We start from the raw sequence: 23,530 nt of genomic DNA, 5'->3' as shown, positions 1-23,530 counted from the left end.
CCCACTTAAGAATATGCTGATCTTTGCTTGAATCTTCATTCTGAGATTGCCATAAAACGGTAAATCTTGTTCAGCTCATGCAAAACGACTTCCGCCCTTTGTCGAGGCCATCACTGCAGACACTTCCTCTTCCTCACTGAAATATGTAAAAGTCATGGTCAAGTAATACATTTTTAATCTTACCCAATCTCTCATTTCATTCCTTCTATTTTTAAAGTGTTTGATATATCGTAATTTCGTATATAAATACGTTATATATTTCAATACACAAACAAATTCAATTTCGCGGAACTGTGATGTAATCTCAGAAAATAGCTCTCAATGTGTATATGTTTTTTGTTTCTGGAATTGATGTCTCGTAATTTCATAGATAGATAAATCATACTTTTTATAAACATTATAAACTGCAGAACCTAATATCGTGGAATTAAGAAATAAAACTATTGGAGTATAGTTGTGAATATTTATATATTTGGTACAGTTTTTCTTTTAAAATTACATAACAATGTTTTATTATATATATTACAGACTGTTTGTATTGTAATTTAGATGCTCTATTAAACTTTAACTTTTTTTTACCAATTTGAATTTTATTGCGTTGAAAGGGGTAAGGTCATAACATTGCCAATCTTACGTGCAGACTACCTGACACTTGTGGCTGTGAAGCTGATGGATAACTAAAATCTATTCTTAACTGGGTACATCATTTTCTGGATATAATTTGATTTTTGTGAGTATCCTAAAATTTCACATACAATTATAATTATGAAAAGAAATTTGCATCAGTGTCTTGAATTAATTCCTATATACGAATTCTCATTTGTTGTTTTGGTAGAGAAGTACGTAGCCTGGTTCATTATTTTGTAAACTTCATCGCAAATTTCATTTTTATTTAGTTCAACCACAAATGTTTTGGGTTTTAGAAATTATTAAACAAGGTCAGATGAAGGCAGGCAACGGTCACGGGTTGTGATAGTGAAGCAAACAAAAGGACTGTCACTATAGACAGTTACAGTCGTATGTTGCGTCATTGTTATTGAAACTATGGTCTACATGGCCCGATATGTTTTAATTTTCTTTGGGTTGTGTGCATTTAAAACTTGTGGACTCAGTGTATTAGAGCTGTACTACATGCATAAGTTAATTTAATATGGCTCATGTCTGTGTATTAACATAGTTTGTTGTCAACAGTTTGATAGTCCCATCCCATATGCCAATCCATTGGTGAGTACCGAGTTTTATTTGGAGTGAATAATAGTCATGAAAATATGTACATCACCATATGCAATATAGTCATGGAAAGCAGTAATGGTAAAGTTCTAGAATCATGGATGCACAAATATTTAACATGAAACTTCTTTTGTCTAATAGCTCAGAACCTAACCTAACCAAAATAACCTTCCATAAAAAAAAACTATATCTTTCAAATGCCCCCCAAAAAAAGGAAAGTGAAAAATATGTTTGTGAGATACTTAGATAAAATAATTTCTTCGTAGAGAAGTTGTTATAATGCAGAGCACTTAATGTAAAATGTTATATTTGTCCCTGTTTCAAGTCTTCCTGCAATGCAACAGCCTCGAGCTATTCAGTGCATTTCTAAATTATGTATGATGTCCTAATGCTCGTGGGCTGTTCCATTGTCATATTCAAGAATGAACGATACAATTTTGTGTGACTACTAAGGCGAATCCCTTGTGTCCAAGGTTACGCAAAACACCACAGTACCTTTTTTAAACTGTATCAGACCAAATCAACCTTTTGAAGAAAGACTTTAGTACTGGTAGTGGTGGACCACTACAACTATGACGACCATTCAGGTTCTACCAAAAGACCATTGTTGACAATTTCATCACAGATCTTGTTTTCATGTAGTTATAATAATAATATTAATAATAATAAGTTTATTTGGCATTGAATCAATATACATGAAGTGCAGATAACGAAAAGAACACATAGTTAGAAATAACAATTACAATTGCCGAGGATAACACGAAAAATAATTTATTGAAAGGATTAGCTTCACCATATCACAGCTAGAGTATGACATGCCGATTTTACTTCACAGCGGAGCACCTAGGGTCAGAAAAATATCAGATTAGGTTTGGTTTTTGCAGTCTTGGCCTTGGGTGCTGGGAGTTCCTTATTTTTAATTTTATTCCTATTTATTTTTTCCTACAAAAATACCAATTCATTATGGCTATTGAACTCATGTTGATGAAAATCATGAGGTATTGTTTATTTTTAGTAAATAATTTAGCAGAAATTATTGTAGAGATGGCATCATGTCCAATTGAAATTAAGCAGACTAGACAAGACTAGGATTGCATGACAGGCTCCGTCAATCAATCCATTGGTGTAAGTGTCTTCCACAGCCCCTTTAGTCATTCAAAGAAGAGAGATTGGGTTTTGTATCGTCGAAATGGGGAACAAAAGAGGATGAAGGGGATGCCATCAGAATTCATAGCCAGGACAAGTTTATTAATAATAATAATAATGACGAGTTAAACACCATATGAGGACGGAGCCTTTATTTGTACGACGTTTCGCTTATTACAGCTTTTTCAAGTATCTTGAAAAAGCTGTAATAAGCGAAACGTACAAATAAAGGCTACGTCCTCATATGGTGTTTAACTTGTCAGTCTTGTCGGCAACTGTTACTTTCATGAATATCAACGAGGCTGTAAATTTGCAACGTAAACTTGAACATAAACTTGACAATATCAACGAGGCTGTAAATAAGTTGTTGGAGGCATTGGGTGAGGAGCCTACTCAAGAGGGAAGATCGTTGGCACCCAAGAGGAAAAGAGAAGGTGATGAGACAGAAGATGAACCTATAAAGCGTGTGAAGATAGATGATAAGGCTGATTCAGATAAATAAAACAATCGGAATAAAAAAAAAAAGATGCGCGGAGAGCACTGCGAGCGAAGTCAGTGACCCGCATAGCGGGTCTTGCCGAAGGCCAAGCACCCCTGGCATAAGCCAGGTGCTCATAATAATAATAATAATAACAAGTTTATTTGGCAATGAATCAATATACATGAAGCACAGATAATGAAAAGAACACATAGTTCGAAATAACCATTACAATTGCCGAGGATAACACAAAAAACCATGTAAGTTTATTTCCTTTGTGGTCCTCAACAAGACCTATCGAGAGTTGTTTGGAGTGGGAAGGAAGGGCATCGTCATGGGAGATTGCCCCTCGGAGAGAACGTGGGAGTGAAGCAATGTGCTCCCTGACGTATGCCCTCAATTGATGATGGATAAGTTGAAAGTTGGGCAATGTAGATTTAGAAAGGAAATAGCCAAGAACTGGTTTACTAATAGAGTGGTTAACGAATGGAATAGACTTAGTAACCGTGTAGTGAGTGTTGAAACAAATGATTGTTTTAAAAGAAGATTGGATAACTTTATGGATAAGAACGTGGAACTGTCAAGTGTAGGCCTTATGGTCTATGCAGTCTCCTCTGTTCTTATCTTCTTAAGTGTAAGAAATGCAGCTGAAGTTGATAGAGAGAGATCTTGGGCCCATCAATTGCCAGCCCCTCAGGGATGTACCTTCTGATGGAAGTGAAGGGATAGATGGGTTTTGAAAATGGACTGCTTTGCACTACGTCTTGCAGGGCCACTACATGCAGATACCTGTTATTGGTTCCGCCTGGCAGTGAAAATCAAGGAAATAAACATGCCAAGATTGGTTGTAAAATAGGGTTTTAGTCACTGGAGGGAAAGTAACCACAGTCTACAAATTCCTTGAAAACTATACATAACCTCTTGAATACGAGTCATTCTCACGGTCGGCATCAGCTGCCTGACATTCAATGATGCACCACAATACTTGCTTGCATTATAAAATATAAAGTTACAGTTACAGTGCTCATTCTCTTTCACTGAATATTAAAATTCACAGAAAATATGATTAAGCCAGTTCACAGAATATGTGGGTCATTCAGCTATGACTACAAAATAAATATAATCAAGACGCCATTGCCGGCATCCTCATATACCCTCTCATGTCTCATGACACCTATGTATTTGTCACCGTATGGAAGGAGTAAAGAAAACGGAGATGCTATAAACCCCATAAAACTAACCATTGGGAATAATAACAAGATGCGCCAAAACCACCCTGGTTTAACATCTGCACACAAAAACCAATAGTATATAGTATGTCATATGAAAATAATAGGTACACAGTTCTGTGCATGAACCCTCAATTCTACCCACTTGTTACATTACCCAAGTAAAGTCATCAGTGGAAGGCAAAATAGACATACATATGTATATCAAGGGGTTTTCCCCTCTTACCAGGGAGTTAGCCAAAGTCAAAAGGCATAATTCTTCAAAATATACAAATGCTTATTTTAAGTTTTAAATATTTTTTTCAATTAGCATATGATTTTCTTTCCAATATTCACTAAACCATATTTCTTTTGTTACAGACGTGTGAAACAATGCATCCATCTCAGAAGAGCATCCACATCAACCCAGGATTCCTTAACGCACAGAATACCGCAAGAAAGGTTCACATTAATCCTGCATTTTTCAAAACTCAGGTTGCTCAGCGTGGCACAGCACCTTGTACAGTTGCCCAGGTGCAGCCGCAACAAGTGGGGTTCTCTAGTCAGGTTGTTCCTCAGGCTCCCTTTCGGAAGGTGAATCCATCGGTCGCCGCAAGCCGTGCACGAGCCACAGAAGTGTGTCTTGCCCCAAAGGGGACTCGGACTCTTCATACTCAGAAGCCTTCAGTCGTTCCCCATTCCGTGACGTCTTATGCCCCCCCAGGTTACGTGAACCCTCGTCATGTTAAATACGTTTCTGCTGCACAGAGGAGTGACGTAATTCATAACACAAAGAGTAACGCAAAGAGTGTGGTAACCACAACGCAAAATCAAGTAAGAGTACCCAACAGTGCCTTGCATTTGAATTTAAAGTACAAAATTGATAGGACAGAACCAAATTCAGTGGGATTACATAGAACACAGCATAGGATTAAGGAAACTGAGGTGCTCAGTACTAACAAATTGGTCAATAGATATAAGGTCTCAAATTCAGTCAGTTCTGGTCAAAACACTTCTAGTGTAGGGACTCTTGAAAAGAACTTTCACCTTATAGCAGGTGCTCTACAAAAGGAGAAAAGTCACAGACTTGCTGCTGCTGCTAGTGGCGAAAATAATAAAGTAAAGACAAGATATAAAATTGAATTAGATATTGGTAAAAAGAAAGAAGTGGACCGCACCAAAGGCTGTGAGAGTTTTGACAATCAGTTCAAAGTGTTCTCAAGGAGTAAGATTGTAAGGAAAAAGCATTTACTGAAAGGCATCTCAGGAAGCAGGAATATCCATAAGATTCAAGATGATGCTGGACAAGCCAACAAGACGACGGCTGGAAGTGTGTCGCATCGGTCATTTCACGTGCCAAAGAAACGCCTCTCTTTCCTGACCAAGACGAAATTAGTTCGCCGGCGTTCAGCCAGTAACTCTTGCAGTGGCAGTGATGGCAAGAAATACTGTATTAAAACAAAAACCAAAATTGTGAAGAAAGGTGAGGAGCGGTTGCAAGATGGCATCGCAAGTACAAAGAGTAATCCCACCAAATTATCAGATAAGAGTAGATACTCGGTGATTTCCAAAACAAAATTAGTGCGAAGGCGTTCGAGTAGCAGCACTAGTAAAGCTCTCTCAAAATATCACCTCAGATTGGTACATCATGCATCTTGTTTGAAACACTGGAAAAGCACCAAATATCCTCCTAATGCTCATAGTGCCTTCAAAGTATCTCCAGTAGTCAAAGCAGCCAAATCGATCAAATCCAAATACAGAATAGTCAATCATCACAGTAGGGATAAGAGTGGTGTGATATCAAAGTACAAATTGAATAGAATTGACCCGAGTAGAATAGCAAAATTGAAGCAACCTGTCTTGTCAAAGCGATTTAAGACTTGTAAGCATGATGGGAGGCACAAGAGGAGCAGATATACCTGGAACAAAAATGGAAGGTAAGATAAAACATAATTGGGTTTCTACTGGAATATATAATTGGTGACTATAATAATTCTAGTAATATTTTACAAATAGTTTTAAGAAACTTAGTTGACAATACCTCCACAGCATGGTTCCCAGCAATAAGAAAAATGTTAACACTCTGTGCAAACTATACAAAATAAAGCATTGATAATAATAATAGTAGGATGTGCCAAAACAACCCCATTAGAGCATTGCAACCAGGAACCAAAGTCCTCCCCTTAGAATATCACGTTGAAATGATAGGTACACATTGCAAGAACCCTCATCAACACTAATCACCCTCACAATTTCATTGAAGAAAAAGTGGAAGCCCTCTGCTCAGACATTCGTATCAACCTACGATCTGCACCACACAATGTGCCCATACATCCATTCACACAAGCATCACAAAATAAGACCTTGAGACCTACTGCCAAACTCCATACCCCATGAAAACCCTTCCTGACATTAACCCTCAGGAAATTCCCTCCCAAGAAAACTAGACCCACACAAGCATGATTACATTCAGGCCTGATGAGTTAAAACACCATATGAGGAGGGAGCCTTTATTTGTACGACGTTTCGCTTATTACAGCTTTTTCAAGTACAAGTTGAGATACATATGCTTGAGATTAGATAAGGGGAAAGAAGGGAACGGAGAGACAAATAAAAGCTCCATCCTCATATGGTGTTTAACTCGTCAGTCTTGTCGGCAACTGTTACTTTCATGAAAAATACATTCAGGTCACCATCAAATATCAAAACAGTACACAAAGCCTCCCAATCCATGCATCTCCATAATGCATTCACTTCCATTGGCATTTTTCTATCTGCTCCCTTTGTCTTCTCAGTCCGACTCGGTTCCCTCCATGCTTCTCACTTCCATCCAAATTGTCATTATTTGTTTCGAAATTGTCAGTCAAACACTTACCTCATTTTACGTCCACTGTCTTCTTAGCTTCCTTTGCTTAGTGTATTGCTTCTACCCTCTTTTGTATGTCTTATATACCTCCTCGTTTCTACTTGTGTCTTGCGACACTGCCTCTGACCCAGGGCAGATGACAAGATGCAGGGATGAGCTGTCATCCAGGAGGTGCCAAGATAAGAGGGAGGGTAGAGGGTGGACGGGAGTGGAGTGTATTAAGGATGGAATGGGTGGGAATGTTTTTTTTTTTTTTTTTTTTTTGCTACCTCCCTTGTAAGTGGGAAAAAGCCTTTGGTATAAGTATGTATTTCTACTTGGCAACCATTCTCCACATTCTCGCATTTTTTCAGTCACTGTTGCCCTTACCACTTCACTCCATCATTTGCTGCAACTCCTTCTATTCCACCCCATCCTCCTCGTTCCACATGCTGTCTTTGTGTACTTGAATGCTTCCTCAGTGAAACATACCCATTCAGCCTCCACTCCCTTTTCCCACTACATTCCCGACTTATCTTCGTCTGGAACAATGCCCCCGAAAAAAAATCAGTCCAGATAAACATGAATCAAAGAAATATCTAATACAAAACCAATGCAGAATAGGTTTTGCCACTGAGCCAAAGATGCCCAGATGCAACCATCACACAGAAGATGCCAAACACTTCAACACTTCCCCCACTCTAGCCATACCCAGACAGCAATACATATTTCTTTTTTGAGTGACTTATGGTCCAGTCTAATAGCTGTTGCCACTTACCTTGGAGCCATGATCTTCCACATGGGAGACTTCCACACCAAAAGACAAGACATTGCTGCATGCCAGACCCCCTGATATCTATCCCTCTGAATCCTCTCTCCCACGAAAGGACAGGGTCCACCTGGCCAGGCTGTGATGCGGCCACCACCCAGCCCTTCTAAGCTACCAGAAGACTGGATAACCGCATTGTGGACAAATGCCCAGGATGTAACACTTCACCCCATACTATTCAACACATCATGGAAGATTGGATTATACACAATCATGCATGCAAACAACACAACATACACTCCATAAAGAATTTGAGGGAAAACCCTGTTTTGGCATTCCTTGGAGAGACGGGACTGCTCGGAGACAGTCTAAGGAACAACAACAAGGGAAATCTGGGACAATAGGTTGACTGATTTGTAGATAATTGATCTTATGTTTAAATTTTGGATATTTTTTTCCCCAGGAAACCCTCTCGTGGCCATTGCCGAGTTTATTCTGTGAGTTCAAATCTCAAAACTGCAAAACGTATTGTCAGCATTGGAGGAATAATGTACAAATCGACAAAGACACGTTTGCAGAGGCATACCAGAAAAGCCGTTGGAGCAACACATCTTGAAAATCAAGGTAACAATTTCATTTTGAGTTTCAGGGAAATTTGTTCTAGTGTTGTGGGTATTTATTAGGGTTACAAAAAACTAATGTACTAAATATAAATAAATTTCATCATAAAATTCATGTTATAGTATTAGTATATATTTGGATTTACATGCACTGTATATGTTGTATATGGATGATGATGTGACTGCATGAGGAGGAATGGGCGGGGGGGTGGGGGGTGGGGTAGTATGTGTGAGTAAATTTTGACGCAGCCCGAAGGGATTTCTCCCCGTCCTCGCCTTATATGCAAAGGGGGACAGAGAGGGGGGGTCGCCGATTAAATGAAGCGGCCTTGCTGTGGATGTACTGTGTCTTGCGACACTGCTTCTGACCCAGGGCGGTGGGCAGGGTGCAGGGATGACCCGTCATCCAGGAGGTGCTCAGATGAGAGGGAGGGTGGGAGGGGTGTGGAGTGTATTTAGGGATGAAATGGGTGGGAGTGTTTTTATGCCTTTCCCTTTTTGGCTACCTCCCTTGGAAGGGGGAAAAAGCCTTGGTATATGTATATGTTGTATGTATTATACATATACATATATATATATATATATATATATACATACATACATACATACATACATATACCAAGGCTTTTTCCCCCTTACAAGGGAGATAGCCAAAAAGGAAAAGGCATAAAATCATTCCCACCCCACCCATTCCATCCCTGAATACACTCCATACCCCTCCACCCTCCCTCTCATCTTAGCACCTCATGGATGACGGGTCATCCCTGCACCTTGTCCACTGCCCTGGGTCAGAAGCAGTGTCACAAGACACAGCACATACACAGCAAGGCTGCTTCATTAAATCGGCGACCCCCCCTCTCTGTCCCCCCATGCATAAAGGAGAAGACGGGGAGAAATCCCTTCGGGCTGCGTCAAAATTTGCTCTCACATACTACCTCACCCCCCATCCCCCTGCCCATTCCACCTCATGTATTATTTATATATATATATATATATATATATATATATATATATATATATATATATATATATATATATATATATATATATATATATATATATATATATATAAATGCCTATCCCATCTCAATTGTTAGATATTTCTGAGACTACAAAGTGTTTAAGAAAAGAACCGATGGTCACCTTTTGCTCTTCATATATTTTTTTCTCATTTGTTCACAGACATTAAGTATTTTGTCAAGCTCCATGGCAACCAATTCATTATGAGTAGAAATGGAAGAACCCTGAAGCGTTTGCAGCCGAAGTCGTTGATGGAGAAGAGCCAAAGCAGATGTGGCACAGCCACACTGCCTCGGCTTCATATTGGGGGAAGAACGTATACGCAGACACAGAGCGGCCAGTACGAACTGACGCATGCACACCAGACAAGAGCTGCTCTTAAGTAAGTAATTTTTGTTTGTCTCCTGTTATGAAGAATGTGTGACCCTGGTCCATTGGGGTCTTGCTAAAGTTCTTAAAATATTGACTGCATAAAAACTTGGGCAGTCACTTAATGAATTTATTTATTTAATTTATTTATTTATGTATTTATTTTTATTTGTTTATTTTTTAATGGGTGTGGAGTATGTGGGGATGGAATGGGTGGGAGTGGTTTTTATGCCTTTGTTTTTTGGCTACCTCCCTTGTAAGGGGAAAAAGGCCTTTGGTATATGTATGTATTATTATTATTATTGTTGTTTGGTAAAAATCTAGAAAATAATGAGTGAAAAAAGATTAGCACAAAGAATGTGGAAAGCAGAGGTGGATGGAGCGAACTTGAGGTGAAAATGAGATAGATGAATCTGGTCAAAGGGGCCTAATTTAGCAAGAGGAGAATGTCCATTGAGTAGGGATAGGTACGAGTAGAGATTAATTTTATATGGATGATATTTTGATGCAACCCAAAGGGATTTCTCATCATCTCTATTTTCCACATGAGGGGAAGAGGGAGGGTTGGCACGTAAATGAAATGGCCCTGCTGTGGATGTGCTGTGTCTTGCTGCATTGCTTCCGACACAGGCCATGGGCAGGAGACTGGGATGACCTTTCATCCAAGAGGAGCTAAGATGATAGGGAAACCATGGATAGTGGAATGGGTGTGGGGTGCATGTCTTGGCTTGGCTACCCCCCATATAAAGGAGAAGAAACCCTTTGTATATAGATAGTGGGTAAAATCTGAGATATCTTTGCCATATCAAAAACAACAGGGCAGGAATCGCAGTAATGGTTATAAACTGGACAAATTTAAAAAGGAAATAGGCAAGAATTGGTTTACTAATAGGGTGGTCGGCGAATGGAATAAACTTAGTAACCATGTAGTAAGCACTGAAACTATCAGTCGTTTTAAGAAACAATTAGACAACTTTATGGATGGGGATGACTGATGGTGATGGATACAGAGCTGCCTAGTGCCTTATGGTCTCTTGCAGTCTCCTTCATTCTTGTGTTCATATGTTATCTTGACTTCTTTTTACAGTATTGCAAGGCAGAAGAGTCTTGCCGTTCTTCGTCGTAATACTATGAGCTTGAGGAAGAAGGAGTACTGCTTGTTCTACAACAGGTTTGGCCGATGCACAAAGAAGGACAAGGGCGAATGTGCCTTCATCCACGACCCTGATAAAGTAGCCGTCTGTACACGGTACGTACACCTTTGTTCAATTTCCAATTTGAACGTGAATATTTTCATTACGTTGCGAACTTGACATATTTTGATGCGAATTGTTTTTCCCCCAGATTTGTGAGAGGCAGATGTAAAGTAGAAGGGTGTTACTTCTCGCATAAGATCGACCCTGACAAGATGCCCGTGTGCTCCCATTTTATACGGTCGTCGTGCATACGGGAGAACTGTCCGTATTCTCATGTGCGAGTTAATCCCAACGCGCCTGTCTGCAAAGACTTTCTTAAAGGTCATTGCCCTACTGGTAAAGAGGTAAGAACTGTTGTTTAACCTATCTAGTTATCAGAGAAGAAATCTAGAAGTACAGGGAAGCCAGTTTTTGGATAATTACTAGAATTCTGGCAGAACCAACAGTTAGAAAGCTGATGGGCAAAATGTGGGACAGTCCCATCTGAATGTGGGACATGGGTTAAGTTAAGATACATTAAAAATTCTTAATTTTTTGGCTGGAAATGTGGAGTCTGTGTATACATAAGGACATATGCTACTACTGTCATTTATTGTATTTCAGTGTAAAAAACAACATATCTTGGATTGTGAAGAATATCGAATAAGTGGCAAGTGTTCAAGGGAGAAGTTCTGTCCTTTGAGGCACAGACGAATCAAACCAAGAACAACCTCCAGGTCAGAGAGAACGAGTAATAGAAGCAAGGAGTACAAACGGACTTACAAGAACATTCAAGAGTCGTCCGCTGAAGACACGTTAAGAAACAAAGGAGATAAAGCCTTTAAGAAGCAAAAAGTTACATTGAGTGAAAATGAAGCAAAACGTAGGTATTTTGAAGTTGGGAGTGAGTTGTACGAGTCTTTAGGAAACGACGAATTCCTTGGAGAGCCTGATTTGGATATGGTGCCAGTAATGAAAGTCTGTCCAGATAAGCAAAGTATTAGTGACGTCACAGTACATGAGTTAAAACACCAATCTCAGAAACCCAATGTTCCCATTGATGCTTCACAATGCAAAACTGAAGGTTTGGCAAATGAAAATAGAAACCAAAGGAAAGAGAATGGAATTTGTGTAAGTGATAAATTGTGTTTCATTAGGAAGCCTCCTTTGCCCAGACAAATGCCATCCTATATTCCTCTTAGTATGGATTAGGACTGGGTAATGGAGCATAAGCCTTCCAAAGCTACAAAACCGGTTTATGGTAGTTAATAAAACATTTTTAAATTTTTTAGGTTTGCCCTTGATTTTAGAATGAGGGGTGTGGAATGTGTCAATTGTGATAGTCATTATTGTTCTTGGTGATCTTTATGACTTGCTAAGAGAAGAGGGAGGGCGGAGGGGTGTGGAGTGTATTCAGGGATGGAATGGGTGGGAGTGATTTAATGCCTTTTCCTTTTTGGCTACCTCCCTTGTAAGGGGGAAAAAGCCTTGGTATATGCATGTATGTGTGTGTATGTATAAGTCATTCAGTACCTTGGATCTCTTACACACGAAATTTGCAACCCCTGAGAAGGGTTTCCACAGCCACCTCAGTTACTTGAATTTCTCTCTCTCTCTCTCTCTCGCTCTAGTTTGTGATGGTGTAAGGTAGTGTAATATAACATATTCTGTTTTCTGTGTAATAATTGCATGGTCAGCATATGGTGTATTACCAGGTCAGTTCTATGCTGGAATTGTTTTATTACTGGATAGTGATCTGATCATAGGTGGACAGATGTTGTTCTTGTGGGTCTTGAGAGGGATTTCTCATCTGGGTTGATGTTGGGGACTGAATTTGTTGGCCTTCAGGGTGTTTGTATTGTGATCTGTATGTGTTTTTATATGCAGGTGTTGAAGAGGCTGGTTCCAGGCTGTTGTAGATATCTGTACCCAGTTAACCTCTTCAATACAAGTCAAATATTCACGTGCACTTTAGGTTGCCTGATGTATGATGAGGCATCACAATTTTTAGAATATAAAGTTACGGCTGTTATATTCATTCTCTTTCACCCAGAATGTGGTGATGATGATATGGTTTAACGTCACAAACTCCTCCCTATTGGAAGGTTAGGACAGTGCCCGCTGGTTGAGTGGGTTAGGACGTCGTTACTTGCGGTGAAGGTCAAGGGGATGGCAGTTCGGGCTGCGTCAAATTTTGCTTACACGTACCTCATCCCCCATCCCCCTGCCCATTCCACCTCATGCATCACAACATCATCCATATACAACCATTCTCCATTCACCCCTGTCTTCTGTCCTCTCCCGTCCTTCCTCAACAGACATTCCCCTCTTCCCCAAAGCCCCCTTCACCCCATCCATCCACCTCGTCCTAGGACGTCCTCTCATGTTCACTCCCTCCACATCTGCCTTCCATACCTCTTTTAATAGTCTTTCTTCACTCATTCTTTCCATGTGTCCAAACCATCCTAATACTCTTTCATCAACCCTATCTCCCAACTCCCTTTCCACCTCTGTTCTCCTCCTCACTTCCTCATTTCTCACTCTATCTAGCCTAGTAACCCCATCATACTTCTCAGACACCTCATCTCAAAAACATTCAAACTCCTTCTCTCTTCCTCTCTTATGTTCCATGTTTCTGCCCCATACAGTGCTGTTGGCACAATCACTCCTTCATACAGTCTCCTCTTAGTATCCATTCCCAAATGTCTATTCCTCATTACACTCTTTAATCCACCAAGGCATTTACTCGCTTCTCTCAATCTACATTCTACCTCCACCTTCACTCCACCTTTTCCTGCCATATTTGCACCCAAGTATCTAAAACTATCCACTTTCTCCAGTCGCTCTCCCTTAATGCTCACTTCCAGTCTACTGCCACTTTCACCCCTTGTACATCTCATCACCTTACTTTTACCCACATTTATCTTTAGCTTTCTTCTATCACATACCCAAACTCTGTCACCAACTTCCTCAATCCCTCCTCCGATCCTGCCACAAGCGCAGTGTCGTCTGCAAACAACTTGTCTCCTTTTCCCTTGTAAAGTGGAACTATACAGGCACTCCTCCAGTCCTCCGGCACTCTACCCTCTCTCCAGCAAACATTGAATAACCTCACCAGCCAGTCCACCATCACTGTACCTCCTTTTTTTAGACATTCTGCATGGCATCCATCCAGACCAGGTGCCTTACCTGCTTTCATCATCTTAACAACTGCCTTCACTTCATCCTTCCCTATCTCTTCTCCAGTTTCTTCACTCATCACGGTCATTTTCTTAGCATTTCCCACTGCAACTACCTTTCCCTCACCAATCTGTGAAAGCTCGCTTCTTCTCTTCTACAACCATCTTTGTTTCCTCATCCCACCATTCACTACCCTTCCTTCTAATTCCTCCTGTCCGTCGTGTTCCACACACCATCCTTGCACACTTTGTGACTCCCTCCTTGAACCATCCCCATTCCTCCTCCACACCTAGCTCTACTCTATCCTTCACTCCCTCCCACTCCTCCTTCAGCTTCTTCTTGTACTCCTTCTGCTTTTCCTTTTCATTTAAAGAGTTCACTCTAAGCACCTCCCTACCTTTTGTCCCTTTCCTCTTTCTCCATCTATCCTCCACTCTCAACTTACCTTCCACAGAAAATGCTGTCAAACCTGTTCACAGAAAATTGGGATCACTCAACAACAACTACAAAATATATATACAGCAAGCCCTTGATATACCAGATATCGGATATAACGGACAAAAATCTGACAGGAGAAACCATCACTATAACTGATTTTCGTCAGTTATAGCGAGGGATCCTCGGTTATAATAGATCTTTGGTTATAACAACAGAACCCGTTTCCCCATATTGTTCATTATATTTAGGGTTTACTGTAATTTCTAATCCTACTTATTTTTGATACCGGACAAACTTCAGGATATAACAGATCTGTCCGGTATTTCCATCAGATATAACGGACATAAAAATCTGAATAGACAAACCCTCACTATAACTGATGTGCTGTGTCTTGCAACACTGCTTCTGACCCAGGGCAGTGGACAGGATGCAGGGATGACCCGTCAGCCAGGAGGTGCCAAGATAGGAAGGAGGGTGGAGGGGAGTGGAATATATGGGAAATGAAATGTGTGGGAGTGATTTCTATGCCTTTTTCTTTTTGGCTACCCCCTGTGTAAGGGGGAAAAAGCCTTTGGTATGTGTATGTATAGCAAGGGATCCTCAGTTATAATGGATCTTTGGATATAACGACAGAATACTGGCCCCATGTTGTCTGTTATATCAAGGGTTTACTGTATTCAGGACGTAATTGCATACTTGCGTCTCATGACACTTACGCAGGCGTCATCGTATTCTGGGGGTTAAGGGACTGATGAAACATGCCCACAAGTGGTGGGTATGCAAGACAAATGTCAAGAGAGATTCATATTACTAGTTATGTCAATTTATTATTATTTACTATTTACCTGTTTTGTTTATTATTTAACTATGCATATGCATTTATTTATGCCTTTTTCTCTTTTGGCTCCCCCCCCCCCGTGTAAGGGGGAAAAGTCTTTGGTATATGTATGTATATGTATTAATTATATTTTATTTTTTTTATTTTTTATTTTTTACGCATCCGACCTAGTTATGGACCAAAAGGTCTCCTGTCGGCATGCTCTGCCTTTGTAATCCTTTGTAATATCCTTGCTGCCTATCTTCAGATCCTGTCATATTCCTGGAGATAGTTATGGTTTTCGTTTTTGTCCTGTAGAATGGATATTAATTCACTAGAATTGGTACAGAGCAGAATGACCAAAATGATACAAGGGCTTTTAGAAATTTACCATAGGGAATATGTAGAGTGTAGGGTGATCTAATTGAGGTATTCAAATGGATCAAGGGCTTTAACAAAGGTGATGCAGGAAAGGTCATCATATTAAGACACCAGGGCAAGACTCATAATGGAGTTAAAATGGATAAATTTAGATTTAAGAAGGAAATAGGCAAGAACTGATTTACCAACACATTTGTTATTGAATGGAATAAACTTTGTAACCATGTAGTGAGTGCTGAAACAAGCGGTTGGTTTAGGAGAAGATTGGATAACTTTATGAATAGGGATGACAAGCAGTAAGGGACTGACTTGAACACTAAAATCATGTCACTTGTTACTATTCTATCTTCCAGTGATGGTAACTTCCAGTCTCTCCTTGTATGTCAATCTGCAAGGCAAAGAACCAAATTGGTTAGTGGTCTTTGTATTTCCTCAATCTTGTTTGTAGCCTTTACTTTGTACGGAGACTCCAATCACAATTGCATATACTAGTCTAGGGCAGCTTTTTTTTTTTTTTTTTTTCCAGAGTGGGCGGCACTGCCCCACTAGAGGCAGTGGGAAGGTATGAGAGGGCATTGGGGCAAAAGGGGGCAGTAGGGGGGTTACAGGTTGGCATTAGGAGCAGTTAATAATTATATATATATATATATATATAAATCATTGGCGAGAAATGTAGTAACACATTTGTAAATCACAACTAACACCACAGTCGGACGAAAGAAAAAGTTGAGTAAGAGAAACTATATATTTCGATTGCTAACTGCAATTCTCTTCAGAAGAGGATTGTAGTTCGCAATTGAAATATATAATTTCGCTTACTCAACTCTTTCTTTTGTCCGACGTTGGAGTTAGCTGTGATGTATAGATGTGTGTGTTTGTATATATATATAAATATATACAGTATGTGTGTATATATATATATATATATATATATATATATATATAAAAACAAAGTCTGAATGACAAAATATGTTATAAACATTAAGGTAAAGGAACAGGTATGCAGTTTATAGAGAATAAAACTGGAATAATAATTATAAACAAATAGTTTTGTTATGTAGTCTGAAGTTGGAGTTAAAAAATAAAAGATAAGTGTTTGCTTGTGTATAAGGAGGCAAGGGGAAGGGGGACACAAGGAATATGCCTGGGATCCAAGAGGGTGCCAGCCTGGAAGAGTTTGGGATCTACCGATTTAGTGTAAAGCCATTTTTACGTTTGAGAGTAGTCTGTGTGTTTTTTGTGTGTCGCCCAGTTTTGTTGATGTTTGTCAGGTGATAAGTTATCAGTAACCAACACTCCCAGATCTCTCTCTTCCTTGGATTTTGTAATATGTTAACGGTAAGAAATTCATCAATCTTTTTGACGCTTTTAACCCATTTTCAATACTTTGCATAGAAGTTCATTTTCCACCATTTGATCATGCATATGTATTGTTAGATCTTATAATATTTTAGTCTTCATTTTTTCCTTTCTTTTCTTGATTTTTGCACCATTTGCAAACATGTTAGTGCAGCTAATAACACCTAACATGTTTACATGCCTCAAGAACATTGTGTAGTCTTGTCTAACGACGATGGAATAATATCCTGTATTTTTTAGAGTTAGCTGGCTTGAGCCAAAGAGATTAGGTTAAATGTGCAATAAGCGAAGAGGAAAATGTATTTAGATTTTTCTCTTGTTCTTTGATGGATTTATGTATATTTTTGTATGTTGTTTGGTATATAGCATTAGAATAAATTTTCTTCCAGTGAGAATGAGAGACCAAAAACAGAAAATAAAACTTTAGAGAAAAAAAGTGAGAAGTGTATGATGACTAATTGGTGTACACTGTCTTGGGATTCATGAAACTGATATTGACAAATAGATATGGCAACCTATTAAGTTTGAAGTAAATCAGAACCTAGTTCAGATCCTATTAAATTACTTGGATATGTATAAAAGGGAGAGATACAGGAATACCTCACTATACAGTACTACCTCTCATTAACGGACTAAAAGGGGGGGTAACGGTGTCCATTGATGTGAATAATCCGTTGATTTGGAGTGGTTTTTGGGTGGCATAGTGATTGTATGTACTAAACAGCAGCACCAAAAAATGCCGAAAACACCGCAGACACAGCTAATTAATGTCCGATAATGAGAGGTCTCACTGTACAACCAAGCTGTGTTCCCAGCTGACTGGTCACAATGCAAAAATTTGTATATCGAGGTGGGTTTTACAAGTAAATAGGGAGGTTGTGTTCATGGACCCTGTCAACTTCCCCCACCCCCCCTCAAATTTTGCCTCTTCCTGGAGCTTTCACAAACACCCAACATTTGTTTTACCTACTTAATAGCACTCGATCGTATAGTGAGGTATTCTGTACTTCAATTCTCTGCTGTCATCTTGGGACTCTGGAGAAGTGAATAGGAACTGCTTAGTACTTTCCAAGCCTGGAATAGAATTCCAGGAAGGATATGTTGTGCTTGCAAGTTACCCAAGGCTGATATGCTGACAAATATCTCACATATAAAAGTCGTTTATAACTGTGATCCTTTTAGAAGTTGTAAACTGTGACGTGTTTATTTCTGTGATCTCTGTGGAGGGCCGTGCTATTGTAAATGTCCTTGCATGTTAGGATGAATGCTCATATCATTGAACAAACTCCATGTGGAAAAATGCAGTGGAGATTTACAAGGGAAAAAAGGCCTTTTGGTACTAATGTTATAGTTCATAATTCTCATGTTTCCTTAAACTGCTGTTCATCAGTTTTTCTTTAATGTATTTCATAAAGAAACTTCTGTCCTCTTGATTACTCTTTGCCAAGTTATAAGGAATAGACTATAGTTAACGATGTCAGGTAAAAGAATGAAACATTTGTAAGTACTCATTCATCATGAAAAGAACAAGTATTTAGTAAATGTTGATATACCATTACCACTGTACCAAAATTAGTGTTTATACATGACTCAAAGACTGATATAGTTCTATATTCTTTATAAATTCATCTCTTTATACAATGTATTTCTACAATAAAAGATAGCAGGCTGTGATGGTAAAAAGGAATCGGCTTCATAGACTGAATTTGTGTTTATTTGATTTTATTTTACATGTACTATGGGGACTAAGCTTTTCTGAGCTAAATGTTACCTCAGTACCTTCTTGAGTTGGGATTTAAAGTTTCCTTTTCATCTTGAATCTACAAGAAGGGTAACAAGATCTCAAAGTGGGATTCATAAGGATGCTGAAGGAAAATCAACTCGCACCCACCCCTGGGTTGGCTATGCCAAAAATGAGGAAGTGACGCTGAGACTCTGTGTAGTCAATCATCAATCTTCTATCCCATTAACAATGAATACATTCTTTCAACTAACAGCTGTAAGTACTCTAGTGATGGTGTATGATGGTGGTGGCAGGAGATAGTCGTTTCCAGGAGTCCATGGTCACAACTCGCACATCAGGTATCTTAGGCTCAGAGGTTAGGACTGAGGAGTACCTCTATCATCTTCCCACAACTTCCTGTAGAAAACATGACTATTGACCAAACCAGAGCTGTTGCCATTGGGGTGGGGGGTGCTGTGCTTACCCCCTCCCAAATTTATTTTTACATGAGTATTATAAATGCATTACACCAGAAAACTTGCAAAAAAAAAAAAGCTACATTTATGGTGAATTTGTGATACGTGATGTATATACATAAAATATAAAATTGTAGCTGTCATTACAGGCATATCAAATATAAACTATTATATATGTGTGTGGCCAGTACAGTGGCAGCCTCCCCCCCTTAAAAAAAAAAAGTCCTGGCAACAGCCCTGGACCAAAAAATTTTTTTTTTACTAATTATATCTTGCGGCCTTGCTGTGGATGTGCTGTGTCTTGCGACACTGCTTCTGACCCAGGGCAGTGGACAAGGTGCAGGGATGACCCGTCATCCAGGAGGTGCTAAGATAGAGGGAGGGTGAAGGGGTGTGGAGTGTATTCAGGGATGGAATGATTTTATGCCTTTTCCTTTTTGGCTACCTCCCTTGTAAGGGGGAAAAAGCCTTGGTATATGTATAATTATACCTACACATGAATTTAAAGATAATTTTCAACAGCTGTGCAAAATAGTTCACAAGGATAGAAGTGACGGTTAACTAGTCATGAATAACTGGAATGGATGATGTATTAACTACCTGCAGGAACCACATATTTTGTCATATACTCAAACAACAAATTACATCAAATCCTGGGTGGCAAAATGGTAATGCATCCATCATTTCTCCAAAACTTTTAACAATAAAATTGGACTCGTTAATTACATGTTTGACTAGACCAACACGTGAAATAGCGTACAAGATCGTGCACAATAGACATGAGATTGCATGGATACAAGCACTATAACAACAATGCCTTAGACCTGCTAGCCACCAACTTGTCCATAAGAAGACAGTGGTCCCTGACCTGGTCTATCCTAGATTCTTGTTCCAGAAAACTACCAACAGTGTGGTAATTGCTGTTGCGGGAATTGCATTGTTTACCTTAATATAAAAGGCCAGCCTTTATACGATTTTTTTTTTTATATCCCGGGGAAAGGGCCTTCAAAGTATCTGCGAGATCAGAATATTCCATCCTCCCCACGACAACGGAAGAGGTGTTGGTCTAGCAGGACCGCTAGACTGAGACACTACTAGAAAGTGTAGCCTACTGTTAGGGGACCATTCAGTCATCACAGTAGAGTTGTTTCGCTGGGCAATGTGTTCCGTCTCGTAGACAAGTCGGCAGTTTCTGAACGGCATACTACCGCCAGCACTTTGTGATACATTGGTTGAACAGTAGCTCATGATGAGTCATATGTGTCAAGAGTGTGTTTGTTTACGCAGTAGTAAAAGCGTGTGAATGGGTCGGAGCAAACACCATTGTTGAAAATAGTACTTGTTCTCTAGATTAAAGTCATAATGTATTATTTATTCCCTTTGATTTCATATGAACCTTGAAGAAAAGATATACATATGATTTTATTATTGTTTGTTTTGCTTTTGTGAATGTAGCGTTATTTTAGAAATACTTGTTTACTAAATGTGTATCACGTAGTAGTTCGTGAGTACTAGCGGTAATAATGGTAAGTTTATTTGGCAATAAACCAAATGTATCAAATGCAGATAAAGAAAAAGCACATAGTTCGAAATTACGCGTACAATTGCAATTGCCGATAATAATACAAAGAAAACATGTGAACTTGTTTCCATTGTGGTCCTCGGTGACGTCCTCGGCGCGTCACTTAGTTTGTATGAGAAAGTGATGAGGTCCCCCTTCGTTGGTCTCTGGAGTTCCAGCCATTGTAAGTCATTGTTGCCGTAAATTTTCATCCAAGGATAGCTGGTGGATACGTAAAGCAAGGTGAGTCGAACTAAATCACACAAGTTTGTGTTTTGAATGAAGATTCCATGAAGAATGTATATCATTAATGGTGCTACTCTGATATAGTACTCACTCATACTGTTTTGTTACAATTTAACATTATTTTGTTGTTCCTTTGCTTAATGCAATGTTCCTTTTTGTGATGGTGCTCAATTTTTGGTCTCTATATCCTATGTGTACGAACATCTTAGATATATTAGCAAAACTATAACCATGTTTATGTGTTATATGTGTACTGACTGGTATTACTCATGATTGTCTCAAGGTCTAAATATACAGGTCAGACCGTTGGTATTCTTCTGCGCAGCTTCTGACGTCATTTGGCTGAGTCCATTTTCTCTTTGTGATACACTGAAGAAAACTGTGAAACGCCAAGGAAGACAGGAACTATAATATTTTATATATTATATATATATATATATATTATATATATATCATATATATTCATATATATAGACAGGAACTATAATATTTTATATATATTTATATATATATTTTATATAATATTTGTCAGAATATAACTAATTGCGTGGAGCAGTGCGAGCGAAGGCAACGTCATTTTTGAACGACGGACCAGCTTCAACTGACAGCTATAGGACCCGCTAACCCCACTTTGAGCAGCCAGGTGACGTTCACGGGCCCGCTGCGCCAACTCCCTCGAAATTCGGTCGGAAGTGGTTAGACCTTATATTCTTAGATCTTGGGTTGTCTCTGGTCCCCTTAACCCCCTACGTATGTTGTCTGTGTGACTTAGTGTAGAATAACAATCTGATGAGGACCACAATGGAAATAAGCGTACATGTTTTTTGTGTTATCCTCGGCAATTTGCAATTGTTATTCCGAACTATGTGTTCTTGTCACTATTTGCACTTCATGTACATTGATTAATTGCCAAATAAAGTCTGTCTATCTATCTGTCCGCCACCCGACGTTTTGATGGGAAAAACAGGAGACCTTTAGATTGAGTGTTATAAAAATGTATTCACTCCTGATTTTTTTGCGAGAACTAGTTATGCCGAAGTCATTGGAAGACGCGATGAGGATGGCGACAGCCAAAGTTTGGTTAACTTATCTGTTAAAAAGTTGCAACAGATGACGATTCCACTAGTCACGAATTATTATTAGCGGCAACAGACGATTATGGCAAATGTAGATGAGCTTCAGGTATTGAAGACCCTGATGAATTAGAGGTAGACATAATTGAGACTGATAATTTTCGTAGGTTTAGAAAAATTAAAGCATAAGCTGCCAAACTATTAGTGATGTCTCTTCACTAGTAAAAAATTAGAAGTGAAACTACCGATATTAGAGCTCCCTATGTTCTTTGAACTGATAGAATGGCAGTCGTTGAGGTATTGGTGGACCAAAATTACCCTCCAGTTATTAGAAAACGGCAATCATTACTTTAAAGAAAAGCACTGTCATCCACGGTTTGTCAGTAAGTACTGCAAACTACAAAGTGACGTGATATTCTAATAGAAATATTTCATTCCGGTATGAGTGGTTTGTCTGTGTTAGTACAGACGTCTTTAATGCCGCGTCCACACGGTCGAGCAGTGCCTGGCAGAGTTTGCCCTTACCGGGCAAAGTCCGCAGACTCTGCCCGCGAAGGTGTCCACACGGCTGACGATGGTGGTTGGAGGTTAGTTGGCCTCAAGCAGAGGTTGGAAGCGAGTGGTTCAGTGCGGTACGATAACCATGGTTCCCGCCATGCTTGAAAAGGTAGCACTTTACATAATTGCTGCCTGCATTAAAAAGAATAAGAAATCACGGAGACATGCCTCGTGCCAGTATACACTAGTACTAGGTGCGGACATGGTGGTAAGGTAACGTCGGTCTGTTCTGGATTCTGGATTCCAAGGAAAGACCACCTCGCTTGCGCGGGATCGGGTTTTGTGGGAGGGGAAGAATGTCTGTAGGAAAATGAAAAGATAGTAGTGTATAAAAGAGGGCTATTGCCACCGGGCGAATTGCGAGCGATTAGGGGCTTATTTGTTGTCGTGGCTTAGGAGAACTGGGCTAGGAACTTGGACGGCGGCGTCAATGCCGGGAGGAAGAGCAGATTATATCACCAACGAAAGTTTGGAAAATGGTAGACGTAGTAGGAGAGAAAGGGGGAAAAACGGAAAAATCTTTAGTGGGAGGTAAACTGAAATGAGATGTAGTATAAGAGAAAGTGAGAAAGGAAACGAATTTTAGTCGAAGAAAAAGGAAGTGTATATGTTTGTGCGTGGGATGCGGCTATGTTCGTGAGAGGTGTGTGTGTGTAATTTACGGTTAGTGAGTAGATTTCACTTCCCGCGTAGAGGGCGTTCCTGATTAGCCCCAGGTAAGGCGTGAGAATTCCTGTTTTACCCCAGGTTGGGTTTGAGTAGCCTGTCAGTTAATGGGCTACATGCGATATTATTATTATTATTATTCACATTATTACCATTACTATTATTATTATTACATTATTGCGGCTATCATTA

General features: G+C 39.5%; 1 protein-coding gene across 3 annotated transcripts; it reads left to right on the top strand.

Moving 5' to 3' along the window:
• Nucleotides 1-541: 541 nt before the first annotated feature.
• ZC3H3 (Zinc finger CCCH domain-containing protein 3) lies at nt 542-18,744 on the top strand. Of its 3 annotated transcripts, XM_076177645.1 has the most exons (8): nt 542-730; nt 1,192-1,224; nt 4,444-5,999; nt 8,140-8,300; nt 9,479-9,698; nt 10,773-10,934; nt 11,030-11,225; nt 11,485-18,744. In XM_076177645.1, exons 3-8 carry the CDS (start codon nt 4,456-4,458, stop codon nt 12,070-12,072), a joined length of 2,871 nt encoding a protein of 956 aa, XP_076033760.1. In that variant the 5' UTR covers nt 542-730; nt 1,192-1,224; nt 4,444-4,455; the 3' UTR covers nt 12,073-18,744. The 3 variants fall into 3 exon arrangements, with proteins under 3 accessions (XP_076033760.1, XP_076033759.1, XP_076033761.1); XM_076177644.1 differs by lacking the exon at nt 1,192-1,224 and having other exon boundaries at nt 543-730; XM_076177646.1 differs by lacking the exons at nt 542-730; nt 1,192-1,224 and adding an exon at nt 758-1,017.
• The last annotated feature ends 4,786 nt before the right edge of the window (nt 18,745-23,530 follow it).

Source organism: Oratosquilla oratoria, chromosome 40 (genome assembly GCF_046742065.1).
Source record: "Oratosquilla oratoria isolate Oo_2021 chromosome 40, ASM4674206v1, whole genome shotgun sequence".
NCBI classification, from domain to species: Eukaryota; Metazoa; Arthropoda; class Malacostraca; order Stomatopoda; family Squillidae; genus Oratosquilla; species Oratosquilla oratoria.
The sequence above is the reverse complement of the archived record's forward strand: the minus strand, read 5'-3'. Positions and strand labels throughout refer to the sequence as shown.

Bases quoted from the DNA above. Each gene is read 5' to 3' on its own strand.
- ZC3H3 (XM_076177645.1), top strand. From the start codon at position 4,456: ATGCATCCATCTCAGAAGAGCATCCACATCAACCCAGGATTCCTTAAC. The intron at 8,301-9,478 runs GTAACAATTTCA...ATTTGTTCACAG, and splicing joins AACACATCTTGAAAATCAAG to ACATTAAGTATTTTGTCAAG. The intron at 11,226-11,484 runs GTAAGAACTGTT...ATTGTATTTCAG, and splicing joins ATTGCCCTACTGGTAAAGAG to TGTAAAAAACAACATATCTT.